The following is a 23,919-nucleotide window of genomic DNA, read 5'->3' on the forward strand; positions in this document are numbered from 1 at the left end:
ATATTAAACCATCCTGATCTCTGCATAAAGCTCAACCAAATTCCTTATTCCTTATCAGAATTCGAGAGTTTTGGAGGAAACTCTTAGTAGGGTATGAAAGTCTTACTATTACCAATCCCACCGTCGAAGAATATCATATTAGCTAGCCTTAATAATAATGAAAGAGTACCCATAATCATTTACATCTCAGGTAAGTACCCATCATATTTGGCCTCTAGAGAATGATGCCTTAGAAGAATATCATATTGGCACCGTTGAGTTAAGTTATTCCCACCATGCCACTTCATGTAAGGGTTCAAGAATGGCTTCAGAAGAATATCATATTGGCCATACTAGTTGCCTACCGTCACAACATCATGTATGTATATAGAAACCCTCATTAATGTAAGCACTTGCTTTGTATTCCCCATAACTGGGCGAAAACGGTATATGAGTCACAAACGATTGGAGTCTACTACAGTTAAAGGCCATGAAAGAGTGTTCAAAGTATTTTAATGCTTTTCAACTTAATAACGTTTTGTTGTATTCTAAAGCTTTTCAACTTAATAACGTTTTGTTGAGGGTTTTAGGTCTCATCACATAATATACATTTTAATAAAATTAAAACTATTTGGTCCTATAACAACTATTGGTCCATGTGATTGATTTAGTAGCATATGATACTCCCACTATGCTTGCAAAACATTTTTAAAGCAAGAGTATATGGTACTAGTTATATAAGCTTTGCATTCTTTGATGGACTATATAGTTGCCTTAGGGCCTTAGGATGAGTATGAACCTTCGATTTGATCCAACATAAGCCTAGTGTTGGATCTTGGTTGAGGGATGGTGATTGATTTTAGTTACGCATTTAATTATATTAAGGTGTGTTTCCCTATTGGGCATTGGACCCAACTACTTCAAGTTCATCCATATCAAATAAAACATAAGGAGTATTTTTAAAGTAAAGAAGAGCTTATACTCTTTTACAACATTTGATCAAATCAAATTACAAACAAAATCTAATCTACACATTCCCATGGTTCAAAATTTGAGAGATGGCCTATCACATAACTCAATTATCGTAGGCTTAAGTTCATGGGCAGCAGAGCTTAGAGAAGTCGTAGTTAGCAACTCAAGTCTTCTTGAGGGTTGAATGTTTGTGAAAAGTCTACATGTCAACTCCAAAACTTTCTGTATTTTTTATGGCTCCACAATAAGGAGTGTGATTGGAGGTGGAATTTCCAAATTATTCCTAAATTTTGTTTAGGAGCTCATGTAAAGAGCTCATTGGAGATGCTCTTAATGTTCATAGCGGTGATTATTGTAGAGAAGGAAAAGTAGATAAAAATGAATCAAAGAACTACAAATCATCTCAACAGTTTCAAGTAAAATTCAAATGAATTTCGAAGAACACTCATATATGTATCACACATAACATACATATAGCAAGGTACACTATCGTCATGATGTTCCATACTAACAATAAAATGTTATTTGAATTTTTCTCTAAGTAACATTGTCACATTAGCATAAGACTACCAATAACGGTATACTTGTCACATAAAAATTTGTTTAAGCGGGAAGCCAGGAAATGATTAATAATACCAATTGGAGGAGAATCTTATATTCTTGTTTAATTATGTCAAGAAAAGAGGATTGGATTTGCTCTATATAGTGACCAAACAAGGGCCCACTATATTATGCTTGCGTCTCAAATAGGGTGCAACGCGTGCTCATTCCAATCCAAATCAAAACAACTTGAATGATGCCATCGCCATCACTTTTTAATTTTGTCTTATTTGTTGTTTCTGTACTGATTTGCAACTAGATCAGGAGGATTCATGCATGAGAGGAAGTAATATAATGTGTATGTAGGTATGTCATCCCTCTCCCATCCTTCATACTCACCAATACTTTTACGTAATTTCCTAACCAGTAAGGTATGTCAAGTAGAATGATATGCTCATGTACACTTAAAGGTTCTAAAAGACATTAGGCACTAGTTGGGCAGCAGGCTGGGGTCCAGCGCCTAGGCGTCTAATCGGGGGTTTAGGCAGACTAGGAAAATTTAGGTAAATTTATTGTATATCGTATAAATAAGTATTTGTTTGTACTTAAAAAATACATAATTGCATTGAGATACATAAATTGCAAAATAGAATGACTTATAGATTATAAAGTATTAGAACATAAAGAAAATATGGAGAACAAAGATATAATATGTGTTCATCTAAAGTAATCAACAAGTCTCTTACAATTTATTGAAAAATAAAATAAAATGCAAAATGAAAGTTATCTATTTTTTGTCTAAGTGAGAGTCACGACCTAGGCAGGTGCCTAGACATGTCTAGGTAGGTTAGGTGACCGCCTTGCAATCTAGTCGAGTGCCTAAGAAGGTCTTATGCGCCTTTTCTTAATTTTCAAATGCCTAGTCAAGCACCTAAGAAGGTCTTAGGGATATGATTTAATTAGTGAATTTATATGATTTAATCAAGGTTTTGATATGATTTGATTTGGTCTAGGTTTTCTTGTCTTGTAGACAAATGATTGTTTTGATTTATTTCCTAATATTGCTCATTTGTAATCTTATAAACACCTCTTTATGGAGAAGAATAAAATATTGAAGTTGTATTTGAAAATTGTGAGATTGTATGGAATTCTAAATTTATCATAAACCTTCTATTTTCAATTGTTATAGCTAGTGTAGATGACCATAATTGAAGAATGGATGAAATGGTAAGAAATGTAAATGCAATATGGCTGAAATAGTGTGAGCAATTTTGTTCAAGTTTCTACTGCATTGGTGTATGGTTTTTTTCCAGCCCGCATTTGATATTACTAGCCTTCATGCACGCGCGCCCACATTTGATATTACTAGCCTCCATGCAAGCGCTCATGCGCATGCAGAAGACATTTTTTGAATCATGGCTTGCTATGCGCTACTTACACGTTTTAAATGTATTTATATGCGTGAATTGACAAAAGGAAAGTTAAATATTTGAAGTAAATGAATAATCTTAGATCATGCTAGGAAAAAACCTCTCACAAACCAATCAAAGCAGCTGAATTCACATAATAAAATCGGTCTTTCAATTTCCATCTACATTCTATTGAATTTACATTAAGAATAGAGAAAATAATATTTAATAAACAATTGATTGAATCACATTATTGCTAGCCCATTATGAGGCTAAGGCCAGCCCCTCCTCCTTAGTGTAAATAATATCGTTTGTTCAAAAAAAAAAAAAAACACACAATCATTTGACAACTAATTTAATCACATTATTATGCTCATGCGAAATACCTTTTTTTATAACCAACATTACATACCTCTTAAGATGTTTTGAACGTGTTTAAAAATAGAGAAAATAATATTTAATGAACAACTTATTGAATCACATTATTACTAGTATATTGTGAGTTACTAATTAAAAAAAATGTAGAAAAAGAATTAATTATTAAAAAAACACTATTAAAATGACGAAAATACCCCTGCATTATTTGGTGCATTATTTTGGGTTGCTTTTGAAATTTTTTGTTTTGGGACAATTTTTGTCCAAAATTTTTTGGTGAAGCTTGTGACCCCAAAAGGGGTTGTTGGCTTTATATAATACTAGCCTTCATGCACGCGCTTAAGCGTGTGCAGAAGGCATTTTTTGAACTACGATATGTTACATGGGACTTACATGTTTTAAATGTATTTATATGCGTAAATTGACAAAAGGAAAGTCAAATATTTGAAGTAAATGAATAATCTTAGATTATGCTAGAAGAAACCCCTCATAAGCCAATTAAAGCAGCTGAATTCACATTTTAAAATCGGTCTCTATAGAATTTACATTAAAAATAGAGAAAATAATATTTAATAAGCAATTGATTGAATCGCATTATTGCTAGCCCATTGTAAGGTTAAGCCCAACTGTCACATCCCGGACTGGGGCAGATCACTTCCCGGCCCCGCTCCACCACCGTAGCACGATATTGTCTGCTTTGGGCATACCATTCCCTCATGGTTTTGTTTTTGGGAACTCACGAGCAACTTCCCAGTGGGTCAAATTGTCACATCCCGGCCCAGGCAGGACCACTTCCCGGGCCCGACTCCACCATAGCACGATATTATCCGCTTTGGGCCCCCAGCACACCCTCACGATTTTGTTTTTGGGAACTCACACGAGAACTTCCCGATGGGTCACCCATCCTGGGAATGCTTTCACGCGCTACTCGCTTAACTTCAGAGTTCCCATGGAATCCGAAGCCAATGAGCTCTCAAAAGGCCTCGTGCTAGGTAAGGATGAGAATATACATATAAGGATCACTCCCCTAAGTGGGATGTCACAATCCCCCCCCTCAGGGGCCTGACGTTTTCGTCGGCACACACGCGACCAGGGTTAGGCTCTGATACCAAATTGTCACATCTTGGCTCGAGCAGGACCACATCCCGGGCCCGACTCCACCATAGCACGATATTGTCCCCTTTAGGCCCCCAGCACACCTTCACGGTTTTGTTTCTGGGAACTCACACGAGAACTTTCCGATGGGTCACCCATCCTAAGAATGCTCTCACGCGCTACTCGCTTAACTTCGGAGTTCCCACGAAATCTGAAGCCAGTGAGCTCCCAAAAGGCCTCGTGCTAGGTAGGGATGGGAATATACATATAAGGATCACTCCCCTGGGAGATGTGAGATGTCACAATCCACCCCCCCTTAGGGGCCCGACGTCTTCATCAGCACACACGTGGCCAGAGTTAAGCTCTGATACCAAATTGTCACATCCCGGGCCTGACTCCACCATAGCACGATATTGTCCGCTTTGGGCCCTCAGCACACCCTCACGGTTTTGTTTCTGGGAACTCACACGAGAACTTCTCGATGGGTCACCCATTTTGGGAATGCTCTTGCGCGCTACTCGCTTAACTTCGGAGTTCCCATGGAACCCGAAGCCAGCGAGCTCCTAGAATGCCTCGTGCTAGGTAGGGATGGGAATATACATATAAGGATCACTCCCCTGGGCGATGTGGGATGTCACACCACCCCCCTCCCCCTAGTGTAGATAATATCGTTTTGTTAAAAAAAATAAAAGAACAAAAAAAAAAACAATCATTTGACAACTAATTTAATCACATTATTATCCGTGTGCGAATTAACTTTTTATAACTGGCATTACACGCCTCTTAAGATGTTTTGAACGTGTTTAAAAATAGAGAAATTGAATCACATTATTGCTAACTTATTGTGAGGTACTAATTTTTTTTTTTTTACAAAAAAAAAGCCCAAAAAAATTAATTATTAAAAAAACACTGTTAAAATAACGAAAATGCCCTTGCCTTATTTGATACATTATTTTGGAATGTCTTTGCAGTTTTTTTGTCTTGGGGGCATTTTTGTCCAAATATTTTTGTTGAAACTTGGTGACACCATAAACACTATTCACCTTTTGTGTTCTCTTTATATATAGAAGATATATATAAAGATTTATAGACTTCCGCATATAAGAATAGCTATAAAAAGAGACATGTTTGTGTGATCGGAACAACCTAAGAGAGCCAAGCAATATCATTGCATTCTCTCAAAATCATTGTCACTCCTTTTTATCACATTTCTTATTAAGTCTCACTTCAAATCCTCAATAAAGGTTCTCTCTATCTTGTTTTATTTTATAAGAGTAAGTTTCTCGAGCAGATAGGTTATGCATGTATGTATGCCTCCAAGAAACTAACCAAAGGTTTGGGGTTCATTCCACAGCCGTTTCTGACAATTTGAGGGCCCTATGCGAAAATTATAAATGACACCCTCCTTAATACAGTCTTTAAAAAATAATATCGATATTTGTTTGAGAAATGATACCAATAGGATATTGTACAAATGCCAATAAGAAAATCTAATATTAAAAATTAAAACTCATTAATTGGATTCTTTCTTGCAATTAACTTTTTTATAACAACCAATAAATCGACGAAATATGTAGACTGTCACACCTTTATGCGAAGAGGATTTATACATGAAAGTTCATGCCAAAGGAACTAGATTCTCAATATAGACACATTATATTAAATTGACTAGTGAATCTCTGAAGCTACCAAAACAAACAAATGAAATCACAAATATTTGATAGCTTGGAATTCTGGAAATGGCAGTATCCTCTCCAAGAAAAATGGAAAATACAATATCTCCTCTCTCTCTGGTCTTAGATATTTATTTGTTTATTTTAAGTGGCGATGAGATTATTTGTCATGTGGATGGTTCACGTGGCCAACCCAAAACCGCCCATACAATGCATGAAGCCGTCCAAGTTGGATGATTTTAAATTAATAGATTATTTTATGGTTTAAGTATTTCATAAATTATGCAGTTATTTTATTGATTGTGTCGCAAGCTTTGTAGGACTACGGACCAAGCAGAGGATGAAATTCTCAGTCAGCTCATTGTTCTCCATTTCAATTGCCAGCTTACAGTTCAAACAATAGATACAATGGTGGTACATTAAGCATTAAACTAAATAAGCATTTAAAAATACATAAATCTTCTTTAGTGGGGGTTTTACTTTACAACATCCAATAAAGCATGAGATATTCTCCATCAAAGTTTTTATATTTTTAACAAAAGTTTTGTTGTTTACTTTGTAGGTAACACTATGTTATCAAAGTGTATAACAACAATGCATGTGGTCTAATATCCTAATAGATAGCGTATTGAGTTTCTACCCATGCATCCTAGATTCGAAATTCCCTCTTATCATGAAATATTGAAATAATTTCCAACTCTCCCCTTTAATAATAATAAACTTATAAAAAAATGAAAAAAAAGTGTATAACAACAATGTTATATTACATTTTAATTAAATTATCTTCAGTTTGGATTTTAATTGAAAGTTAAATAATATACCATTAAGTCATTCCATGACCAATATAGCCCCATAAAAATGGCATTTCCTGGTTTGTTTGTTTGTTTGTTTGTTTTTTTTTTTTTTTTTTGAGTTTTAACAAAAAGGGTCTGACACTATTTATTCTTAATCAAAATGACATTTTGTGTATCAAAAGTTCATAATGGATCAAGCTCTTTTCTTTATTTACTCTTATGCCATTATTTTATTATTGCAGCGGGGTCCACAATGATGTTGACATTTCTGTCTAGAAATACATTATTTTACATGATAGTATTCAACTTATGCTAATTTGCTGTCAGCTCTTCATGCTTCCATCATGTTGTCGATGTTATGTAGCTCTTCTTTTGTCAAATTATTTCAGTATTGTTCATCACCTTCTACTAGCTTTGCATCTCTTTCTCTATCTTCTTTCACCTTGTAATACATATCTTCTGTTTCTCCTTTGAAATTTTGAGGCTTCCAATATGGTTGATGACGGGCTTTTAACTTGCTGTAAATATGCATTTCTTCTTCTTTTGCTACTAATAACATATCATACCTAAAATCTTCAAACTCATCTAAGGCTAACATTTGGATCCCTCGAAATTTTAAAATATTTTTGTATGAAGGAGTCTACCTGTGTGGAGAGATAGGGGATAGTCTAAAGGACTCTTCATTAATAATGGTTATATGCCTAGCTTTCTCCTTATGCATATGTACATATCAAAACTTATGCAAATTTCTTTCCACTTTTCTAGATAATCTTCTGCTATTTTTATAAGCTTTTCAGTTTTTTAAAAGATTCTAGTTGGGAAATATGATTAATGAATATTTTATCACGATAGCCAAACTCTAATAGTAAGGCTGGGGTAACCTTTACGACATTACGCTTTTTCTGATGCTCATAACTAAAATGTCATGGTCAAAAATCTCTTATGTTAATCCCGGCTATAGCTATACGAACCTCTGGTTTACAAATATAACTCTTTGTACTATCAAAAAGACATGGTGGATACATATTTGTAATAATATTGGTTTTTGATCAAAGATGGATTGATACAAAGCACATTGTAATAGTAATTTTATCTCTTTCAAGGACTGTGATGCTCTGCTCAGGATCTCATTTTGCATATTTGGTGGCATTATTCTTAATTTTGCTTTTGAAAGTTCTTCTAATAGGATATCATCTATTATTAGATCTAAAGGTAAATTCCTAAGAAAATTTTCATGTGTTTTCTTGTTTTTCTTGTTTTTCATTGTGACTCAGATGTTGACGCTGCTCATTATAATGATGCTGCTCCATTTCAATATCTTATTCTAAGAGCTCAATCATAATCTCGTCTATGGGCTCATTAGCCTCTTGTTCTATGAGTTCAATAACCTCTTTTTTTTTATTCTTATGCTAATCAATTTTTAAACCTATTTTCAATTCTCTTTTTAGGGTGTCATTTGCCTTTTGCTGCATTCTAAGAGATTGGAGTTTTTGGTTTGTTTTGGTAAGCTTACTAAGTAATGACTCATGGTCTCTAGAAATGACTTGATGGTTATGTTCAAGAGAATGAATATGATGCTAACTTTGATGGAAATTAAAATTAAAACTATCAAACTCTTGTTCTAAAGCTCTAATTAATTTTTTATGACCTAACCTCATACTTGGGTGTTTGATTTGGATATTCCAAAAATTATCTAAGAGAACATTTTGCCTATCAGAAAGTCCTGGTACTCTTGGCCTATATCTTAGAGTTGGATTTCTAATTCCTTCAACAATATTGCCGTTAAAATTGAAAGTGGGTACTGGTGGTGATGCTGGTCTGCTTATGCTATTTTGGAATCTATTGAATGGTGGAGATCCATGGCGCATCATTATACTATTGAAAGATGCTTTTCTACCTTGGGGTTTTGTGCCATTTGAAGATGATGGTCCATGAAATTCCATTCTTGTTCAACAAATTAATCTTGATAAGATTTCAGCTAATATATTGTCATTACCTTTTATATGTTCAAAAATTGGTTTAAAACCATTTCCTATAATTGAATCAACAAAATTAACCCATCTTCGGGTTGCCTGTTTATTAGCATGTATTTTGCTATAATGAGAAACTATATTTTGACAATCTGTTCTAATCATAAATACTTCATTATGTAAAAATAACGAGAATGGCTCAAGTGAATTAATTATCCCTAAAATTTCTAAATCTGTTAATGGTAATCTTGACTATACATCACTAAATTTTCCTAATGAATATCTACAAACTTGTTCGTCAGACTTTTGTGACACCTTATGCTTTTTCTGGTATAATATACCTGCCAATCCTAGTGATGAAGCATCTTTTTCAACTATTTTGTAACTATCATCTAATGGTAATGTTAATGACTTAAGTTTAGTAATTTCTTCCTTTATATTTTGAACTAACTTAATATTTTCACTATTAAAATACTTTTGTCCAGTTTTGCTAGTTTTATTGTGTAATACTGCTATTTTTCTTCCCAGATCAGGGATAAAATTTCTTGCATAATTTAACAATCCTAAAAATTCTTGTAACTGTTTTGTCTTCTAACTTATTTGTAAATTCAAAAACCTTTTTAGTTATATGATTTTGTAATTGTATTATACCTGACTTTATATATATTCCTAATGGCATAACAAGTCACTCAAAATGTCCTTCTCGACAAGTAAAAGTTGTCCACTTAATTGATTCTTCTGCTAATCGTATTTACCAAAATCCTTATTTACAATCAAATTTACTAAAATATTTAATTTCTTGAATTTTATTTATAAGTTCATCCTTATTTGGTAACTTATAACTATCTTCATATGTATTATCATTTAATCTCTTGTAATTATAAACTATTCTAGCCTTACCTCTCTTTAGTTCTAAATGTTTTCTCACAATAAATGTTGTTGATCTATGTCTAAACTTAGAGGGACTAATTACTTTTAAATTTAACAACTCTTTTATTTGTTGTTCAAACTCTTGTTTATCTATTAAACTACAAGGCATATCAGCTGTCTTTATGGTTAAATCTAGATTAATTATATCTAATTGGTCTCTCATCAAACTATGTTATTCTCACTGGTTTTGCTAATTTTTGTCTATATTTTTATGGTACTAACTCTTCTCTTATTACACTCTTTGTACGTTTTGTATCTATCTTAACTGCTGTTTGTATTTTGTGTTCTTTTGCTAATTCTATTTCACAATTTATGGCAATTAAAGAACTAGTTTTTGGGTTTTCTATACTATAAACAATATTTCCTAATATTTCAGTATTTTCTTGTGATTCTGCTGAATTAATTTCTAATAAATTATTATTATAACATTTTTCGCACAATATTGAATACCTACTATATTATTTATTTGCAACTAATTTGCTACACTTATGATATTTTTCTGGCCAATCTAAATTAATGTATTTATATTCTTCTTCATGTTGTTCTTCTATGAATGCACAAATATACTCTTCTAAATCACTATTTGTGCTACTTGAATCTTCCGAGTTTGAATCTATCATGTTAATACTCTCTATACTATAAATACTCTTATTATCACTTAAACCATCTAAATTATATATTGACTGTATATCCTCATCCTCTTCTAACTTAAACAACTCCGTCAAATGTATTTTATCTCTCGACTGTTTTCCTAATTTTGGACATTTAGGTTTAATATGTCCAACTTCTCCACATGAATAACATTTAAAACTACTCTTATCTTTTGGTGCTTCATATTTCTAATCCAAGGTCTGCCACTTCTTTTCCTAAATTGTTTTGGAATATATTTTCTCTTCTTATATGTTCTTAAAGGTTTTATGCTGAAATTCTTATGTTGTTTGTATGATTTATATGATTTATATTTCCTTTTGTATATTTTCTTATGCTTATTTTTCTTATGACAACCATACTGTAATGGTAAGTCTATATTTTTACAGCTCATGTAAAATTGTTTCCTAATCTGCCTTTTAACTTTTATTTGGTTATACTCCTGTCTAAGTATGTCATATACATGTTGAATTCTAGATCTTAATGCAGTATCATTTTTCTTTGGATTCTTTTGCCATTCATTCCAAATCTTTTCTCCTATTGGTCCTTTTATTTTTGTCATATAAGTATCTAATAAATTAATATCACTAATTCTACATGTTCTTCCTAAATATTTAAAGAAATTTGTTGTATACTCATCTATATATTGTAAATCACAAATTTGTAATTGTTCTAAATTTCTAATTGCCCTTATTTGTTCTTATTCACTTCTGCCATCTAACCTATTATGATCTAAAAATTCTTGTTTAATCAAAGTAACAAAACCATCAATATTAAAATGCATTTTAGCTGCCTAATGCTGTTTTGGATTTTGAACTTTCCATGACTGAAAATAATCAAAAACTAATCCATCTAAAGTATGCTCAAAGTAATCTAACATTAATGCCGCATGTACGCAACCCTTTTCCCATCTCTCATTGTTTTCTCCCAATCTTGTGGATCTACATTATCTAGGTTTAATATATTACCAGCTATATTAATTTGTTCTAACCCTCTCAAATATGGAATCCTATTTCTTCTAGGTGGTTTTATCATATTTTCGTCTATGTAATCTACTCTTGCTTTTATATTATATTGTTCATTTGTTGATCTCAAAAATTATTGATCAGTTCTACTTGAGTGTCCTGGTTTTTTTACTCTTGATGTATTACTTTCTTTTGCTGGATTACATTCTTCTTTCAATTCTAATAAATTATTGTATTCTTTTGATCCTAAAATATGTTCTACTCCTATTTCTAAAATTAATTTTTTTCATCTCTTCATTTGAAATTCTATGTAGTCCTAAATCATATATTTTATATTTTTCTAAGTACTCTTCTTCATCTAAATAATCAATATCTTCTATAAGCTTATCTACAATATGATCAAAATTTTACTCAACTAAATTAATATCTAAATTATCAAAAGTCATATGAATACTCTCATTTTCGATCTCACTCTCATCCTCTTCTATATTTTCTAGTTTCTTGTAATTACTAAACCTAATTTTTGCAGTACTTGTACTAGTTTCATATATTTCTAATTTATCTGGTTGTTTATTTCTTGTTACTTGTAAATTAGGTAATATCCACTGAGTTCCTTCTAAAAAGTTATTATCTACCGGTTTTGCTTCTATCATATTTACATGTTTACTACCAAATGTTTGAACTAAATTTTGAAATTCTGAATTAAACTTATGATTATATTTATCAGACACTTTACCAATATACATTAAGCTAATACACAAATTTTTATACTCTCCTTTCATATTATAATTTTTTGTTCTTATGCTCACTTTAATATATTTACTAAATTCATTTATTGCCATAACATAATTAGGAATGCAACCTATGACTGCTAAATTTGAACTTAAGTTTACTCCAGCTGTTGCTATCGCTGCTTGCTGGTGATTATCCAATCTATCATCATATATGTATACTAAAGCTTTTGTGCCTACTTGTGCTCTGGTTAATCCTGCTATTCCAATTAATATTGTTCCTATGTGAATCTAACTGAAATGTGATTTTCTCAAATGCATAACTGCTTCCTTACTACGTAAATTAAGTGTAACTTCTTTATCAATACAACTAACTTCATATTGACTAATGCTACTTACAATTCTACTTATATTTTCAAATAAACCTAATTGATACAAATTATATTTATTTTTCTGTGTTCTCTCTAAACTTCTTCTAATAAATTCTTGTGTTTCTTCTTCATTTGGGTAAATATCTTCAACATTAACTACTTCTTTTCCTTTTCTCCTAATGAGTTCCATTTTCTATTATCAAAAGGATTTATCTTAGGTTTTCTAATATGATTATTTGTACTTAAAGGTTAAATTTTCTAATTTTTCTAACAAAGATGGTGGAAATGATGAAGATACGTTATGTAAAACTTGATTTATTTCTGCTATTTGTTCTTCAACTTGATCTAATTTTTCAACCAAACTTAAAACTAATTGAATAATTAAATTATTTTACCTAATGAGAATATTACTACTAGCAACTTGTGTTGAAAAATCTATTAAATATACTGGTTCTTTATCTAACTTACTAATTTCTTTCAAAGTTTGGATATATTTTCTGCTAGTTCTAGAATCGGACATTAAACTAATAATCTATCTATTTTATTATGTAACTTATCTACTTGTTCACTCAACTCTTTATGCACTAATTGAATTTTTGAACTTCTAATTTTAACTGCTCAACTATTTTTAGTGATCTAAGTTCTACTTGCTTAGGTTTACTATCTATGAGGTCAACAAGCTATTTTATCTCTCTTTTGCTAGGAAACCTTTGAATATTTTTATTATTATCTTCTAACTAAGATGTAATATAATCTAAATTTTGTCTAATTGTTTTTATGGAATTTTTCTGAAAATGCTCTAACAACTGGTTTAACAAATGATTATGCTTATGATTTTCTAATTTTATATTTTCCACTTGATTAATAATAAGATCTACAATACTACTGGCTTGTGGATTTTCTTCACTATACAAAATATAATTATGCTTTCTCAATGGAAAATAACAAACTAAACTATTTTGGTCTAAGGTTATTTTTCTTTTTTGAGGTTCACTAATTTCTAAATTAAGATAATCTATCATACACTACATTCTACTTTTCTCTAAAGTTACAGCTAATTGGTTTCCTAGAAACTTTTTTTCTTCTCTCAAGGTCTCTAAAACTTGATTTGTTGCTCTTTTTGCTTCTAAAACTTTATGTTGCACTTCTTTGTTATTATATTTACGAATAAATAAAGGATGTTCAAGATAACCAAGATAAAACTTTTGCTTCTTCAAAGTCTTGTTTATTCTTTTGGATATATATGCTAATCTTCTCTTTATGCTAGTTATAGTTGGGTGTCTGGGACAATAAATATCTGGTGGTTGTGGTTGACAAGGGCTACAAGGACAATAATATTTGTTGTTTATACAAAATAAACAAGTGTGATATCAGTTGTATCAATGACTTCCGTCCTCAAGGTACTTTTCTATTATAATTATACTATTAAAATGCTAAACTAGGCTCTGATACCAAATTCCCAAAGCAAGCCCAGTTAAATAGTCGAATGACCATTATAACAATTAGACATAAAACCTTGCACATGGAACTCGACATGGTTCAGCATGATGGCCATTCACAAAGCAAGTATAATGCCATAACGACTGAACTCAGAGGTATGAAGACCTCAGAGGTACCCTGGTTAATGTCCAGTTATTTGTATGGCAAACATTCAACTATAACAGAGTGCTCGAACAAAGTATGATCATCAATTTAGCAGGTTAATAATATAACTACAATAGTGTTTTCCTATTTTGGACTAGAAGTCTATTTAAACAAACACACTAAAGAAAAAAAAAAAAACTTACTTAAGACTTGGAGATTGTTTGAATCTATACACTTGAATTTTTATTGATATATAGAATTTTTACAAGGAGAAGTGTTTACAAAGGATGATAGAAAGGTTTTGGATGCTTGAGTATATGAGGATTGAAGGATGGTGTGAGTAGGGTGTGTCTCTGCTGTGTTGTTTCTTGTTCTACATGGGAGGAAAATCTCCCTTATACATAAAACCAAATTCCTAAACAACAAAGTAACTTTTCACCTATTTACAACTTTTTGAATAGTGACAACACACTATTTCTGAAAGTTGTCAGCACTATTTCTGAAAGCTGGCTAACTTGTCTTTGCTTTAATGAAGGTCATGTGAATCCATGTTGTCTTGGTTGCTGCAATGTTTGCCACCTTAACTTTTGCATTCAAATGTTTTTTGAAAGTGTTAGTCCTCCTTTTTCTTCTTTTGAATGTATTCTTTGGTGAAGACCACGTGAACTTTACTGAATACTTGGCCAATTTTGTACAGATGTTTGAAGGGTAGCATTGACATTTTTGAAAACTTTTGTCATGATGATTAAAAGGAAACTTTTTTGGGGCTTTTGGTTAGTTTTCCCCTTTTTTTTTTTGGATCAAATTTCCTAGTTATTTTATGGAAAAAAAAATGGAAACGAATCTTCCATTTCACATGCTTAAAAAAAAAAAAAGACATGAAGCCACTTAGTATTAAGGTCGTGGTATTTCTTTTCACTGGTAAGTGAGAGGTCTTAGGTTTAATTCTCGTTAAAGACGAATTTGAACCACATTATTACTAGTCCATTGTGAGGCTTAGCTCACTTCCCCACCCTCTTAATGTACATAACATCATTTGTTAAAAAAAAAATAAATAAAAATAAAGACGAAAATTTATTCACATGAATTTCTTTTTGTGTACCAAACATGGCCTTCGGGTTTTTTTTTTTTTTTTTTTTTAGAATATATATATTTTTTTAAACAAACGATATTATCTACACTAAGAAGGTGGAAAATGGGCTAAGCTTCACACTAGACTAGTGGTAATAATATGATTCGAATTCACTTAGTGTAATTTCAGTCCCAATTAAAAAAAATGTTGTTGTTCCCACCCTTCCATTATTTTCTCACCCACCCCTCTATTTCTACCCCTCACGATTTTTTTTTTAGTAATACCCCTCACTAAATTATATAAAAGATCAATATCTCTTCCTACCCATCATTTATCCCTAAACTATCCTAACCTATATTTGAGTCTCACACAATTTGAAGTGACAGTTAAAATCTCGATTGGACCAAAATTGGTAACTCACTATACCGAGATATGATTGATAACTTTTAACCATATATATAGAGATCAAATTCAAACAACTTTATGGTCACAAAGATGACCTACAATTGTAGATCTGAGTTTAGCCAAGTTGACAGGTGTGTTACCCCTTTTGCACCTAAATTTGAATTCTCCTCACTGTAGTTTAGATAAATATAATGTAGAATATCACTTGGATAATTCGGCCACTATTGGATGCCTATTTTCACAATCACATTCCTAACTTAATTAGGACTGCAATACTTTCTCTCGAGTGTAAATACTCAAACAAAACTTCATATTAAGTCTTCAATGATAAAGTAAGCTCAGTTGATGAATTCATCAGCACAATAGGCGAAAGCGAGTTTCAAATTAATGAAACTATGCGAACTCACAAAATTTTGCCACGGCAAAACCCCGATATGGGAGAAAAACTCATAGACTAAGGAGAAAGGAGAAACATGAGAAGTATGCATAATGTCAAAACTAAACATCATACAAGATGAAAGTAGGAAATTAGGGTATAACTGCTACCAAAAGACACCAGTTTGCACGACCCCTCTATTTGTTGTTTCGTTAACATTGACTGAGATTTAAGGGTCGAGGGATCTACAATTGAGGCATGTGGAGGTGTTGCGGCTGACTTTCGGGAGGTTAAGGTGAGGGACTTGCAATTGGGGGTTATGGGTTGGGTGGGTTGTCTGGTTGTTTGAGGTTGAGAGATTCGAAGTGAGAGAGAAAAAGAAGAGTTGACGGGAAGAGGGGAAGGAGAAGAGATTTTGGCCATTGGATATGTATCAATTGATGAGATCCATCAGTCCGGAGGATCCTCACAAAAGTGATCCGAAGAGGATCTAAATCTGTATTTATAATAGCTTAAAGCTCATAAGACATTCATAGAAAGAGAAAGAGAGATAAGGATAGAAGGGTCAAATTCTAACTATTTATAATGACTTAAAGCCTATGTGGTCACAATTCTACATTTCTCTCACTATTCTCCTTTCACTTCTATATCCCTCCATTTTTTTTAAGGAAAATTAATGAAAATAACTTTAGAACTTTGAATTTTAATCAAAATTATCTAATAACTTTATTTAATCATAAGGACAAAAGAAAAAAAAAACAAAAAAAATCCGACCAAAAGCACGTATGAGGTGCATGCCAACCTGTGTTCAATTTCAGAAATAGCCAGTTTAAGAAATAGTTAGTGTTCAGTTTAAGAAATAGTGATACTACCAATGTTCAGTTTAAGAAATTGTAGTACAAGTGTTTAGTTTAAGAAACAGTCAGTGTTTATTTCAAGAAATAATAATAGTACTAGTGTTCAGTTTAAGAAATAGTGATAGTACCTGTGTTCAGTTTTCAGAAATAGTCGGTGTTCAGTTTAAGAAATAAGGATAGTACCAGTGTTCAATTTTTGGAAATAGTCGGTGTTTAGTTTAAGAAATAGTGCAGTACACGTGTTTAGTTTCAAAAATAGTCAGTGTTTAGTTTAAGAAATAGTGAGGGAGAGGAGTAATAGTGTGTGTGATTGACGCGCAGGGTCCTGCACATCAGTTTTTTATTATAATAATTTTTTGTCATTTTCATTAAAATTTAAGTTATTTTCATTAAAATTTAAGCCATTTTTATTAAATAAAGTTATAGGATAATGTTTTGTTAAAATAAACATAGTCCAAACACTTATCATTAAAACTCCCGTGTTTTTTATTATCTCACACATAAACACTAAAATCAGAAAAATGAAATAGTTATAGAAAAACCCTAGTTATCCAAACTAGCAAACTGCATATGTAGAAGGGATAATGCTATTCAAACACCCTATTTTGCTTATCACACACCCTTATTAATTTCTGTCAATTGATCTTCTTCAATTCACATGATTTAATGCCAGAAATTAAAAAGGGTGTGTGAGAAGTAAAAATAAGTGTTTGGATAGCACCACCCATGTAAAAATACGCATTCGTGTGGAATTAGCGCAGTTCAGGCACGCTCATGAAACAATGAAATTGCGTCCAATAATGGGAGTACAACCAATACAGACGATGACCGAAGCTTATGATACCGTAAGAATCAGATAATGAGAGGCCAATAAACAAGTATAAGACAAGAGAAGGGATGAATTGTCTATATTTGCACATCAAAAGTACAATTATAAGTTACATTTTTAAACAAGAGTCCTTAAATTCTCTTAGGTTAAATGATCTAACAAATTTTTTTAGATGTGTAACTTAAATCTACACTAGAAAAAGTCTTAGAGAAGAGAAAGCAAAGGCAAAGGCATGCCCACTTCCAAATCCAAATCCACGTTCACATATTTTATCTCATATATATCAACGTCATATGTAGTTGAAGCTACCGTGGGATTTTTATTTAATCGTTTGGAACAGCTATGTTTTTGGCCCCTTATGTTTTTGCCGAAAGTGATGTGTGCCAAGTTTCCCCTTCCCTCATGTCTAATCTGTGCGGTTTATAATTGTTTTGCATGATTAAACGATTTTTTATTCAAATGTTTTTTTTTGTAAGAGTGATCTTCAAATAACGAAAGTCAATGGTTCCGATCGTTGAATTTATATGTTCAAGACACGTTATTTGCAAATGAAGAGATATGTGCACCCCGTTATAGGACGATGCAAGTTTTTATTTTTGTGAAATACATAAAAGATTAATGTAAAAATGGTTGAAAATCTGCATGTTTAATTACTGAATCTGCATGTTTAGTTAGTTTACACATAAACAACAAACGTTATGGATTTGGTTTCTTAATCTTTCATGTTTATAATTGAAAATTACCCTTTAGACAAGGCATGGATATGGCTTTCTGGATTTGATTAAGACACATATTAGATTCTTTTCTATACCATTTCCTAAATACTTCAGGAACCCATATTGATAATAAATTTGGAACTATGGCAGGTGGTTTAATCTAGTTTATGGTCCCATACACTATGCATTAATTCAGATGCAACCTTAACCCAAGATCGGATCATGGCTAGCTGTCAAAAACTCAAAACCTGAATAATTAATAGAATTGGTCTCCAAATTATTAAAAATAAATAAAAAAACTTTCCTTCCTCTTTTTGTGGAAAAATATTTATGTGGTATCTTATTCAGATATTGTTACTAGCCTCGAAAAACTTTCAGATGTTAAGCAATAAGTTAACAATGTTTATCAAATTTACCGTTATAAAATAACTATCAGAGAAGATGATTTACTTGCCTATGCAAGGGGATTTAAAATACAACTATGGAACTCCAACACCTGCATTTTGTACTATCATAAAAACTCGAATAACAACCTGGACTAGATATTGTTTAATGGTACGGAGATATAATCAAATATGGATCGTTTTATTTGTATACGGGGGAAAATATAAGATTTATAATAAGATTGGTGTTGTTCTGGGAAAGAGGCACCAGCTTTCCATCAATATATTTCATACAAATCTTTGATGTTCTGTAAGACTTTGTCTGGAATATTTTGTTCATCCTACCTCGGCCCATGTATTAGGATTGTCATTTGGTTTCCATCATATATGACTCTATTGTGGACCCCACAAATTTGATCTTCTCCATGTTACAAATCAATATATATAAAGCATCAAACAATACTATGTATGAATAATATTTAACAAAATTTTAATTATCTCGTTCTCTCTCTCTCTCTCTCTCAGTATATATGAATATTGTGCACACCAAGACATTGGTATATTTTACCATTTTTTTTTGCCATGCCTCCTAACTTCACAGCCTGTCAATCCTGAATTATTAACATGACCGAGAACATGATTAAGAATTGTTTAATTCGTGAGAGGAGTGAGGGAGGATGGGGTTTGTTGCTTTGTTGTTTCTCTAATTAAATTCAGTGGGGAGCTTGGAAAAATTAATGTTGGCCTGCCTTGCCCTGCCAAAGAGATTTGCTGGTGTAGAGGTATCCAAGAATCTTCTCCCAATTCACACCCGCAGGAGGAGCAGGCTCAAATTATTTGCTAGCTGCACTGCTTAGATTGCTCCGTCCACTCCACTCCGATTAGTACGGAAGATCAAATGACTGATGATATTGATGGATGCTTATCTTAATTCTCTACTTATTGGGTTGTTTGGGTTCACCAATGTCATAGTATTATTGGTATGAAGAAGCAAACCTTTCAATGAGCAACACACTAGACAATCTCCACTTAAGCTGCTCTTTCTATTTCAGGTAATACTAAAAATATTCCTCAACTGTATGTAACAGAAGTTTCCATGATTCAGTAAGCCTAGATGTTGATGTTCTTGCTTTTCTTTTCCTTCCTGTTCTCATATATTTTGAGCCATTTTTGGAAGTTCTTGTCGTCTGGGAAATCACAATTCTTGAATATTAATAGTTGGTTTCTGTGTATGAATAGAGATATATCGATATATGCCAAACCAGATAAAGGTGAAAGAGATCCTTTTTTATTTTTATTTTTTTTCATACATAATCAACAGTGCTTAATTGTGAATTGCAGCAGATCCTTTTTATTTTCTATTTCACGCAATGTAGATTTAGCATATGTATATAAAGTCTTCAGCTTCAATAGAAACAGGAAGAGGTGGGCACTTGTGGAGAGCAATTTGATAAAATTGAAGGCAACTGTGATTACACCAGCAGCAATATTGTACTAACAAAGGAAAAATAGAGTCGACCACCCACATTCCATATTTGGTCTCACTATTTGCCCACATCCCATTTTCCCTTTTTCCTCCTTTTTGTGTCTGGTAACTTTCGGAGCTGCTGTGACACAATTCTGGGCCATTCTTTTTTGTTCATCCTTCATCCAACACCTTAAAAAGTCCCTTTAATTGACATATTCGGTCACGTAGGGAACTAGAGTCCTATTCCGAAATGCTGCCTGAATTTGTACACCAAAAAGGGAACAAATAAAATCTTGGGGCACGAATGTAGTATATAAAGCCAACTATCAGGAATTTTGAGATAGAGATTTCCACTACCCTGATGGGTTAGATTTGTTCACTTGCATTTGGGATTCAAGATAATTCAAAAATCGTCACACCAATTCGATTATTCCTTGGTGTTTAGACTCGGTGGGATAAGTAGTAGACCTGGTGTCCAACTATACTGTGTTTCCACCTTCATTTAGTGGGTTTATATATCATACCTACTCCACTCAAATCAGTAAAAGTTCTTTTTCTTTCTTTTTTTTCTAAATTTTGATTTTCTTCTGTTCATTGCTTTGTAAATGATATCTTGTACACAAAGTTTAATCTTATAACAATTTTTTTGGGAAAAAGAGTTACTGTGGCAGATCTCATAATACAATAATAACAGTTCGGTGTGTTTCCTCAAATTATATGTTTCCCTGTAGTTACCAACATTTTTTAACTGTTATATTACTCCAGGAATGGGAATGAAAATTGAAAATGCCATCAATATTTTAGGAAGCTCACAACATAGCTGCAGCTTAACCGTGCATCGGGTGGATGACCGGGACTATTTTCAGAAAACTGGGCTGAAGGAGAAGTGTCAGAAGGCTAGAGTTGAGGGCACACTTCGGAACTCGATGGACAGGATGCTGGACAAGCACAACATGGATACCATAAAAAGGACAATGCAGATGCATGAAGATACCTTTAAACACCAGGTATGGGAATGCATATATTAAGCTTTGGGAAGTTGATTTTGTAGCCATTCAGTCACCGACATCTAAATTTCTCATCCAACTATACCTTTCTGGATAAGCAAACCAGTCAAATTACTCCAAGACACAATTTGATTACACCTTTTTTGCTTATTAGATCCTAAGTCTTATACTTGTCAGAACAGATTGTTTTTGTCTCACAGATTTAGTATTTTTGAAACTGATGACAGCAGTCCTAACCAAAAACCAAATATTGCAGATTCGAGAGCTACACCGTCTGTACAGTGTACAAAAGATGCTAATGGATGAACTGAAGAAAAAGATTAAACAAAATAGACTTTGCGGTCCAATAACTAGTAGTGCAGATCACATTAACCAATCTCAGTGGATTAACTGGCAGCATTCGATAACTCAAACTTCTTCGGGATATAATTTCCATTTTCAGAGATTGAGGGATGATCTGAACTCGAGAGAGCGTAGTGGAAGTTGCTCAGGAGACACTCTGAGAATGTCAAGGGGATTTGACCTTGAATGGCCTGCCGAGGAAGACATCTCAACCAGATTCAGTACAATTGACCAAGAACAAGCAGGACCAAGCTCTCACATGTCCCTCAAAAGTAAGAGTCTAGCTGGCTGTGATGAAGATAGTGAAGTGGAGCTTTCATTAAGCATCGGAAGTAGCAAGAACAGGAAGAGATCAAAATCTTACCAGCCTCAGTCGGTAAGTTCGGAATTGATCCATAAAGCAAAAGAACTCGATTCGCCTGCCTCATTCAAATCAGATAGAGGAGGAGATAGCAGTGATCCCACAACTCCCATGAGCAGCTCTAGTGCGACATGTGACCAAGAAAGAAAGCACCCACATTGGCTTTTCCATGGTTTAAAGCTCAAGTAGGATAGTTCAACTTTCGTGCGTGTTTCTTCAAAAATCTTCACTTTGTTCATTATTGAAATTCTAATTAATTTGTCACTTGAATAAATAGACAATCGAGATACTGTTCTCATCACGCATTACATTGGTGTATATAGGAAATTTTCAAACGTTGGTTACTCCATATTTGAGTGCACTGGTTCATTATCTTCTTAGGCAATTGATTGAAATTTAAAAAGTACGTGATGATTATGACTAACTCATGCAAGAACTATTGGAAGTTTATTGTACTTACTTTCGAAGGAGATGCATCACAGATAAGCCAACAAGAAAATTATAAATTACAATGGTAAGACAATTGAAGAGTATGTTAAACTCAAATTTGTCACCAGGTGTTTGTTGATTGCTAATGCATATAATGCATTGTTTTGTTGTTGATTTTAATTCCTTATGCATCGTACTATTCATAACCTCCACATCCACCAAAAGATCAAGACAGGGAAGAAACTATATAAAAGTATAGTAGTACCGTATGGACTTGGAATTTTATCTCTCAAATCATGCTTTTATTTTAATTCCTTGTCTTAAACAGGCTCCTTGGCCCCATTAACCATTCTGCTAATGAGAAGCACAGGAGCGTAGTTGCCTATACTATTTCTTTGGAACCATTCGATACTAGTATTCTAAACCAGGCCATCAATAACATGAAACATGTGTAGCACATGTTTTTGTTGTTATTTTATTCATTTATAAAATATATAGAGAGCATGCTTGGCCAAAGTTAGGGGATGGTTGCAGGTTCATAATTCCTCTGTGAGAAACTCTTTTGAAACCAATATATTGTACACCATCCATCCACTGGATAGTGAGAATATCTCATGTTGATCACTGATTGTGTCCATTTTTTCCTGATATGGCTGCATTTTTAGGAAGCATAGAAATTCCACTCTAGCATTTCCATCACCAATCACCAAAAAAACACTACCACAAAAATGATATTCTTCGATATATGGCATGACTGAATTGCACTAAGTTCACAGTCTCAATCTTTCGCGCTGCAATCCTAATCGGTCTCTTCAGCTTCAAGCCAGTCAGTCACCATTTAATTATTAGGGTGCCGCAGGCCTAGGTGTTTTTGCATTGTTGCGCTTCCTCCCATCCGTCTTGTCACCCATGAAAACAAAAAAACAAGAAGATTAATGTTTGTTAGTCAATGCCAATGCAAGCTAGCAAGTGTGCTCCCAACTACATAATTCCAATCTAGTCATTTTCCTAAAATATTGAAATCTGCACAACCTCGTATACTTTTCTAACAATTCCAAAAATATGTTATTTCCTTGGTCACATCTCTCTCTCTCAGGCCTCTTCTATCAATACATTGGGCGCAGTTAATATTTGGATGAGCTGTTAAATGAAACATGCTTGAAATTCTTATTCAATCTCTATGGGCTTAACACTTGCTGCAAAGCTGCATAAGTGCATGCTAATACAAAGCCCATGAGCAACAATATATCAATATGTTTGTATTAGAGCTGAACTCTACATCAGATAAGAGAAAACCAGGATTAGAAGTTGAGAAGGGTGCTAATACTGCTGTTTGAATTACTTAATTGTTCGTGCTCACATTAATAATACAGTAAACAGGTTCATTACTAATCTTTGAAAAGATTTGTTTTAGAATGGGTGGGTGGGGGCAGCAAAAGAGAAGACTAAGCAGGTATTTGTCCCAGCTACTTTCTAAACCATGAAAGACCAGATCGAACCCATTGTTTGTTGGAATGTTTTATGAATATACTATTTACTGGTTGAGCAAACCGGTCAATTCAAATAGAGTCCTGAGGTTTTCAGATTTTATGCTGATGACCAATCAACCAGAAGTGACAGATGAACGACAATGTGTAT

The 23,919-nt window shown here is 33.1% G+C and overlaps 1 protein-coding gene across 2 annotated transcripts; it reads left to right on the top strand.

The window, feature by feature from the left end:
* Positions 1–19,303: 19,303 nt before the first annotated feature.
* LOC148691782 (ras guanine nucleotide exchange factor Q-like protein) lies at positions 19,304–22,203 on the top strand. 2 transcript variants are annotated; one of them, XM_088683319.1, is made up of 3 exons: positions 19,304–19,726; positions 20,908–21,149; positions 21,406–22,203. In XM_088683319.1, exons 2-3 carry the CDS (start codon positions 20,910–20,912, stop codon positions 22,039–22,041), a joined length of 876 nt encoding a protein of 291 aa, XP_088539445.1. In that variant the 5' UTR covers positions 19,304–19,726; positions 20,908–20,909; the 3' UTR covers positions 22,042–22,203. The 2 variants fall into 2 exon arrangements, with proteins under 2 accessions (XP_088539445.1, XP_088539446.1); XM_088683320.1 differs by lacking the exon at positions 19,304–19,726 and having other exon boundaries at positions 20,890–21,149.
* The last annotated feature ends 1,716 nt before the right edge of the window (positions 22,204–23,919 follow it).

Source organism: Pyrus communis, chromosome 13 (assembly GCF_041283825.1).
Source record: "Pyrus communis isolate YQ-2024b chromosome 13, ASM4128382v1, whole genome shotgun sequence".
NCBI classification, from domain to species: Eukaryota; Viridiplantae; Streptophyta; class Magnoliopsida; order Rosales; family Rosaceae; genus Pyrus; species Pyrus communis.

Excerpts from the sequence above, each read along its gene's own strand:
- LOC148691782 (XM_088683319.1), top strand. The coding sequence starts at position 20,910 with ATGGGAATGAAAATTGAAAATGCCATCAATATTTTAGGAAGCTCACAA. Across the intron at positions 21,150-21,405 it reads AAGATACCTTTAAACACCAG|ATTCGAGAGCTACACCGTCT; the intron begins GTATGGGAATGC and ends CAAATATTGCAG.